The sequence below is a fragment of the Macrobrachium nipponense genome, chromosome 15 (assembly GCF_015104395.2).
Source record: "Macrobrachium nipponense isolate FS-2020 chromosome 15, ASM1510439v2, whole genome shotgun sequence".
NCBI lineage: Eukaryota > Metazoa > Arthropoda > Malacostraca > Decapoda > Palaemonidae > Macrobrachium > Macrobrachium nipponense.
Window position 1 is genome coordinate 45,475,326 of NC_087208.1, and position 7,990 is coordinate 45,483,315.

At 36.3% G+C, this 7,990-nt stretch overlaps 1 protein-coding gene across 1 annotated transcript in view; it reads right to left on the reverse strand.

Annotated features, from left to right (window-relative positions):
* Positions 1–1,311: 1,311 nt before the first annotated feature.
* The window catches only part of LOC135194885 (apolipoprotein D-like), a 21,838-nt gene continuing 15,159 nt past the window's right edge, over positions 1,312–7,990 (reverse strand). The window contains exons 4-6 of the mRNA XM_064221085.1: positions 7,919–7,990; positions 2,783–2,890; positions 1,312–2,161 (exon numbers count right to left, since the gene is read on the reverse strand). The exon at positions 7,919–7,990 is cut by the window's right edge and continues 8 nt beyond it. Coding sequence (XP_064077155.1) covers positions 1,995–2,161; positions 2,783–2,890; positions 7,919–7,990 — 347 coding nt within the window. The 3' untranslated portion in view covers positions 1,312–1,994. The remainder of the gene's footprint in view (positions 2,162–2,782; positions 2,891–7,918) is intronic.

Sequence of the window (7,990 nt, forward strand, 5' to 3'; positions counted from 1 at the left end):
ATGAGTATCGGTTTTTTTTTTTATCGATGAATATTTAAAAAACTTAAAATACGAAACTTGCTAACTTGTTTTTTTTGCTCTCTCCTTTCTGGCGGATCTATAGTTCTGTCCATACAAAAAGGCAACTTTCTCTTTTAGCAAGTTTCACCGACCCTGATACTATTTACAATTATTACCTCTCAAAGCCCAGACCATTCCTCTTCCTTCTCTTTATGCTCACAGATGTGCTGGATGCCTGCTTCCTTCCAAAACAGTGTCAGTATATTATGTAGCATCATTCCAGAATTACTCTTAAATGGCCATTGATTTACCCTCTTCCATGAAGAATTTCTGCTGCTGCTATAATGTCTGGAGATTTACCCAGCACTCATTTTTAAGGTTTTGAGATACTTTACGAACTCAGTTACCCACCTAGAGGCACCTCCAAGACATCAGCTACTGTACCTTTCAACTACAGTATGTAATCTGATGCTAACACAAAGTTCTCTTAGACGGATTTCCTAAAAAATGCCTTATTCTCCGTTTTATAAGCTTATATAGTAAACTATCAGTTTTAGGGACTCCTGTTTTGGGAACCCAAGATTTAATGTTATTTATGTTATTCAGTTATGATGTTATTCCTTGTTCAAGGGCATTAAATCAACTTAATATACTTGAATAGAACAACAGATAAGTATCTTAAATGGAGGAAGTATGTTTGACAGATATCCTATATATAAGAGAAAGTCCCTCAATTTGCATTATATCTTTAAAGAGATAGAGAACTTTCGTACTTGTGTGTACTAGTTGGCATCAGTGGTATTGATGACATCAATACCATTGCCAAATCAGATGAGTGATAGAGAACTTATATGTTCTGCAATTCTTATGCCAAAGGTCTCTGGAAGTCCACCAATCAAGTAGTGATTAAACTTGGTATTTTAGACAAACGTCTCCTAGAGTTTGTTGTCTTTACCAGTCTCATAAAAGGGGGAAAAGTCCCCCAGAGTCTCTAAAGTTATCCAGACTTTAAGAATGTTTTGATTTAATTGATTGGAGTCTGGCTGAAGTACCCAGCTAATGGTGGCGTTTATATTTATTTATCAGTAAATTAACCATACTCTCTTACTTCCCTATTTGGCCCAGCTGAGGATGGGTATCAGCATCTTTTGGGGGATCAAAGATAGGGTAGAAAGGAACTGGCCACCCCATATATTGTGAGGGGCCTTAGAGGCTAGTTTCACTATAATTATGATGTGAGACTGAGTTCGACTTTGACCGCTGGTCGCCTTTAGTCACTGAAATGAATCGTAGCAAGATTTTAAGTATATCTGTTTATTTCCTTAAAACTAATTACATTTACTTTGATTGACACTGTGCAATAAATAATATTTTTAGCAACATTCATTTAACATCCATAAATTTGTGAAATCTACCAACGCCAAAGAGAATTCAAAGAATATTGAGCAAAGCTGTGGAAATTTTTGATCACATACAAATAACATTAAGAGAGTTTTTACAGTGGAGCAGAGACTTCCACTTATCATTACCTCTTCTTAAACACATGAATCAAAATGGGAGGATAGATATACTATAACAATAATAAAATTAACAACAATAACATTGGGAGCACATTGGAAACAGTAACAGAAATGAGAATGAGAATAATGGAATACTATATAGAAAGAGTTAAAAAAGAAAAAGTCATTAGCTAAATGGTCACAACTGACCTCCATCAAATCACAGAGAGCACTGCTCTCTTAATTCCACTTCCTTTCTGAATAAATATCCAACAACGAGAGATAGAAATCAACTTGAAAACATAGAGTACAAGATAAGTTATGCATCAAATATAAATAGTCATGAAGAACTTACATAAAAAGACCATAAAAAGACAACTCTTTAAAAAGTACAAGGAGGTAATGATTTCAATTTACTGGGCTGATCAGCCATTCAAAAATTGAAGTTCTGGCTGTTCAGTCAATCAGAAATTGAAGTTCTGGCTGTTCAACCAATCAGAAATTGAGGCTCCTCCTCCTTGTGAGAGGTTTCCTAGGGCAGTTGAGCTGACGCATCGTGTTGAACCTCGTGGTGTCGATTCCGTAGGTCTCCAACTGGGTCTTCAGCGCATCAAGTTTCACTTTGGGGATGTATGGCTCACGTCCAAGGATCCACGCGAATTCTGCGTCAGAAAGTATCAGCGTTAATTCCTCAAATGAGTTAACCAGGGCTATGAGTCTTAAGGCGAGTTTAAACCAGGCTTCACCCCATGCTGCATGTGTAAGACTCATCACCAACTCCTCCCAAATTCTTGTTACCCCCACCTACTGGAATGCTCATTAGGGTGATCTTGATGAGCAGTCCAGTAGGTGGGGCTAACAAGAATTTGGGAGTAGTTGGTGGTGAGTCTTATGCATGCAGTGTGGGGTGAAGCCTAGTGTAAACTCACCTTTATACCTACACATTCAGAGGATTGCGCTAACCGGATTTTACAAGCGAGCAATATGTGCTCAAATGAAATAGCTTGCATGATGGTCACAGATGACTGCCGGCCTTTATCAGTGAAACAATGACCATTTAGTGAAAAGATCCATTGACTGGGACATGCAAATGCAATGAAAACGGTCTCTGTTGCAATATTTGTGAACCTGCCTGGAAACTGGGTAGAACATTTTCCTTTTTTTTTACTTAATTTTTCTTTTGCATATTGAAATGAATATTATAATTCTATCCTTGGTTCATGTGAATGCATCGCCATTATAATAATAATAATAATAATAACTCAAAACAGAGAAAACCTTACCAATTCTCTTTCCAGCGAAAGAGGCACAGGAATAAACGACAGAATGAGTGATGTAATCAGTGGTCACAATTCTGTAGTTGGGCGTCTGGGTATTGAGGACGAGAGGTCCTGCAGAAAAAAGAAAAAAATGAAGTATAATGTTAAGTAAATAATATATAGAGTGACAATAGTTACAAGTATTATTTTTATTATTATTATTATTATTTGTTATTATTATTATTATTATTATTATTATTATTATTATTATTATTATTCAGTAGATGAAACCTATTCATATGGAACGAGCCCACCACTGAGACCATTGACTTGAAATTCAAGCTTCCAATGAATATTATGGTGCTCATCTGGAAGAATTAGTAAAGGAAAATGCAGAATGAAGAGATCTTACTTATTATGAAAGAAAAAAATAAATTAATAGATAGATAAATAGATAAAAATTTATTAAATTCAAAAGAATAGTATTAGGGTAGTGATGCACTGCATTTTCGTTTGAGTTTCCCTCTGTGATGACAAGAAAACGACAAGATATTTCGTTCATAACCTGACATTCGTAGTATTACCGTAATACGATTCTCGTTGCATTTAAATAACTTACTTGCATTCTTATCTATTTATTGATTTAAACACCAAATTCTTTGGAAGCTTGAACTTCATGGCAGTGGCCCCTGTAGTGGGCTTGTTCCATATGAATAGGGTCCATTCTTCTAACTAATAATAATAATAATAATAATAATAATAATAATAATAAATAATAATTAATGAAATAAAAATAATAATAATAATAATAATAATAATAATAATAATGATAATAATAATAATAATGTTCTAAGGGGTCCACAATGTTTTGCTTACTCATTCATTTGGGCTGAAGATGAACCCAGGGAAGGGTTCGAAAGCTTTGTAAATTGTTTTTAAATTATGCACGAACTCTTAACAATTTTTTTTATTATTATTGTGGGCTCCCTTAGAACATTGTATATACTCTCGTGATAGAGAGTTTTTCCCAAATAATAAAAATAATAATAATAATAATAATAATAATAATAATAATAATAATAATAATAATAATAATAATAATAATAATAATAATGTTCTAAGGGGTCCACAATGTTTTGCTTAATCATTCAAGCTGTATGGTAAGAGCATCAAGGAAATAGATACCCTAATCCAGACTGTAAGGATTGTATCCGGGGACATCAGGATGGACTTTGGAATAGAAAAATGTGCCTTAGTCAACATACAAAAGGGCAAAGTAACGAGAACTGAAGGGATAAAGCTACCAGATGGGAGCAGCATCAGACACATAGATGAGACAGGATACAAATACCTAGGAATAATGGAAGGAGGGGATATAAAACACCAAGAGATGAAGGACACGATCAGGAAAGAATATATGCAGAGACTCAAGGCGATACTCAAGTCAAAACTCAACACCGGAAATATGATAAAAGCCATAAACACATGGGCAGTGCCAGTAATCAGATACAGCGCAGGAATAGTGGAATGGACGAAGGCAGAACTCCGCAGCATAGATCAGAAAACCAGGAAACATATGACAATACACAAAGCACTACACCCAAGAGCAAATACGGACAGACTATACATAGCACGAAAGGAAGGAGGGACAGGACTACTAAGTATAGAGGACTGCGTCAACATCGAAAGCAGAGCACTGGGGCGATATCTGAAAACCAATGAAGACAAGTGGCTAAAGAGTGCATGGGAAGGACTAATAAAAGTAGACGAAGACCCAGAAATATACAGAGACAGGAGAATGACAAACAGAACAGAGGACTGGCACAACAAGCCAATGCACGGACAATACATGAGACAGACTAAAGAACTAGCCACCGATGACGCTTGGCAATGGCTACTGTGGGGAGAGCTAAAGAAGGAAACTGAAGGAATGATAACAGCGGTACAAGATCAGGCCCTAAGAACCAGATATGTTCAAAGAACGATAGACGGAAATAACATCTCTCCCATATGTAGGAAGTGCAATACGAAAAATGAAACCATAAACCACATAGCAAGCGAATGCCCGGCACTTCCACAGAACCAGTACAAAAAGAGGCCTGATTCAGTGGCAAAAGCTCTCCACTGGAGCCTGTGCAAGAAACATCAGCTACCTTGCAGTAATAAGTGGTACGAACACCAACCTGAGGGAGTGATAGAAAACGATCAAGCAAAAATCCTCTGGGACTATGGTATCAGAACGGATAGGGTGATACGTGCAAATAGACCAGACGTGACGTTGATTGACAATGTCAAAAAGAAAGTATCACTCATTGATGTCGCAATACCATGGGACACCAGAGTGGAAGAGAAAGAAAGGGAAAAAATGGATAAGTATCAAGATCTGAAAATAGAAATAAGAAGGATATGGGATATGCCAGTGGAAATTGTATCCATAATCATAGGAGCACTAGGCACGATCCCAAGATCCCTGAAAAGGAATCTAGAAAAATTAGAGGCTGAAGTAGCTCCAGGACTCATGCAGAAGAGTGTGATCCTAGAAACGGCGCACATAGTAAGAAAAGTGATGGACTCCTAAGGAGGCAGGATGCAACCCGGAACCCCACACTATAAATACCACCCAGTCGAATTGGAGGACTGTGATAGAGCAAAAAAAAAATAAAAAAATAAAAAAATAATAATAATAGTATTTGGAAGCTTGAGTCTCAAGGCAATGGTCCCTGTGGTGGGCTTGTTCTAAATAATAATAATAATAATAATAATAATAATAATAATAATAATAATAATAATAATAACCGTTATCTTGGAAATGAACAGAGGAAATGTGGGATGAGGAGACGGAAAAAGAGCAAAGAAAAAGGGAAATGAGGAATTACAGAAACAGGATGAAGAAGAAGAAGAAGTGGTGAAATGATGATGAGACATCAACACCAAAATTACCTGACATTTACTGTTATTCAAAAACGAACAAAGAAGGCGAGAAATGGAGCTAAGGAGAAGAAGAAGGAGAAGAAGAACGGTTACGACAGAGAAAGAGGAAGAGAAGAAGAGAAAGAAAGAAGAAAACTGGCAATTCCAGGAAAGAAAGAGAAAGCGAGCCGCCGTGAAAAGTGAGAGTAGGCGCCCCTCTGTGAATAATAAATAAGAGAAAGTTATAGAAAACGGCGCGTACTATTGGTGGTGGGGAAGGAAGGAATTAGAAAACGGAGTGCGCGCATGGAGGTATTCAGGACATACACTTTTTAACTGTGACTAACTGGACCCCACTTAAATTAGTAGCCCCTGGCCCACCCCTCGCCCTCCCCCGGGTTACATAGCATTCCATAGCATTCTCCGGACTCCTGCTGGTGGCGGTGGATGGGGGTTGGGGTGCCTGGGTTTCCAGACTTTCGTTGAGAGGAGAAAAACGGCGAGGAATGGTGATACAGTTAGCAACTATTATCTTTATTTTTGTATACTTGAATTCACACACACACACACACACCTGAATTCCTATAATTGAATTCCTTTAAGGTTAGCTTCGCTATATAGACGCCATATGGTTACTCCTCATAGCTGTTCATGGTATCTATGTTCGGGGAATATTGTCTAGTTATATGTGTGTGTGTGTGTGTGTGTGTGTGCAAGTACCATTACCCAAAAGAACCTATCAGTATAATCACTCTTCTACTTTCACGATGATTGCCGCTGGAAACTACCGATGTTTATCTACGCAATCAAAAATATATATATAAAAAACAATCTTTGGAATAATTAAGAAAAGGCGAAGTATAAAAACTTTCTTGCTCCTCAGACACTTTCCAAAGCGATTATTAAAGATTCAGTGGAGTAATTGAGCCCCTTTCAGAATATATATATATATAATATATTATATATATATATATATATATATATATATATATATATTTATATATATATCATACAAAATACTACATACATACTACATACTTATATATATATATATATATATATATATATATATATATATCATTATCTTCAGCCGTTGCTTCTCCACTGCATGACAAAGGCCTCAGACATATCCTTCCACTTCCGTATGAATAGGGTTCATCTTCTGAATATAATAATAATAATAATAATAATAATAATAATAATAATAATAATAATAATATAGTAGTAGTAGAAAACGATCAGGCAAAGATCCTCTGGGACTGTGGTATCAGAACAGAATGGGTGATACGTGCAAATAGACCAGACATGACGTTGGTTGACAAAATCAAGAAGAAAGTATCACTCATTGATGTCGCAATACCATGGGACACCAGAGTTGTAGAGAAAGAAAGGGAAAAAATGGATAAGTATCAAGACCTGAAAGTAGAAATAAGAAGGATATGGGATATGCCAGTGGAAATTGTACCCATAATCATAGGAACACTAGGCACGATCCCAAGATCCTTGAAAAGGAATCTGGAAAAACTTGAGGCCGAAGTAGCTCCAGGACTCATGCAGAAGATGTGATCCTAGAAACGGCGCACATAGTAAGAAGAGTGATGGACTCCTAAGGAGGCAGGATGCAACCCGGAACCCCACACTATAAATACCACCCAGTCGAATTGGAGGACTGTGATAAAAAAAAAAAAAAACAAAAAAAAAATAAATAAATAAATAATAAATAATAATAATAATAATGTTCTAAGAGGTTCACAATAATGAAGAAAATATTAAGAGTTCGTGCATAATTTAAAAACTTTACAAAGCTTTCGAACCCTTCTCTGGGTTCATCTTCAATCTAAATGAATGATCAAACAATACATGTGCTGAGGTGAACTTGAAAAAAAAAAAAAAAAAAATTGGGGAGGGTTCGAATGCTTTGTAAAGTGTTTTTAAATATACGAACTCTTAACATTTTATTTTTTATTTTTGTGGACCTCTTAGAGCAATGTATATCTCGTGATAGAGAGTTTTTCCCAAATAATAATAATAATAATAATAATGATGATGATGATGATAATAATATTAATAATAATAAGTTCTAAAACCTGAGAACGCTTGCGGAAATAACTCTTTGACATTAGGGAAGTTTTAAAGGCTAAAACGAAGATACAGAACCATTGTGTAACGTCCCCTCTGTATTCTGTGTCTCCAGTGATCTCTTCGAGTCGTGATTTACATAACCAAAATTTAATCTAGTTCCGTTCTCACCTGGGAAGCTGACGATCAGGTCTCCCACCGTCTTGTCGGGACCTGGTCTAGCAATACCGTTGATGGAGTCCA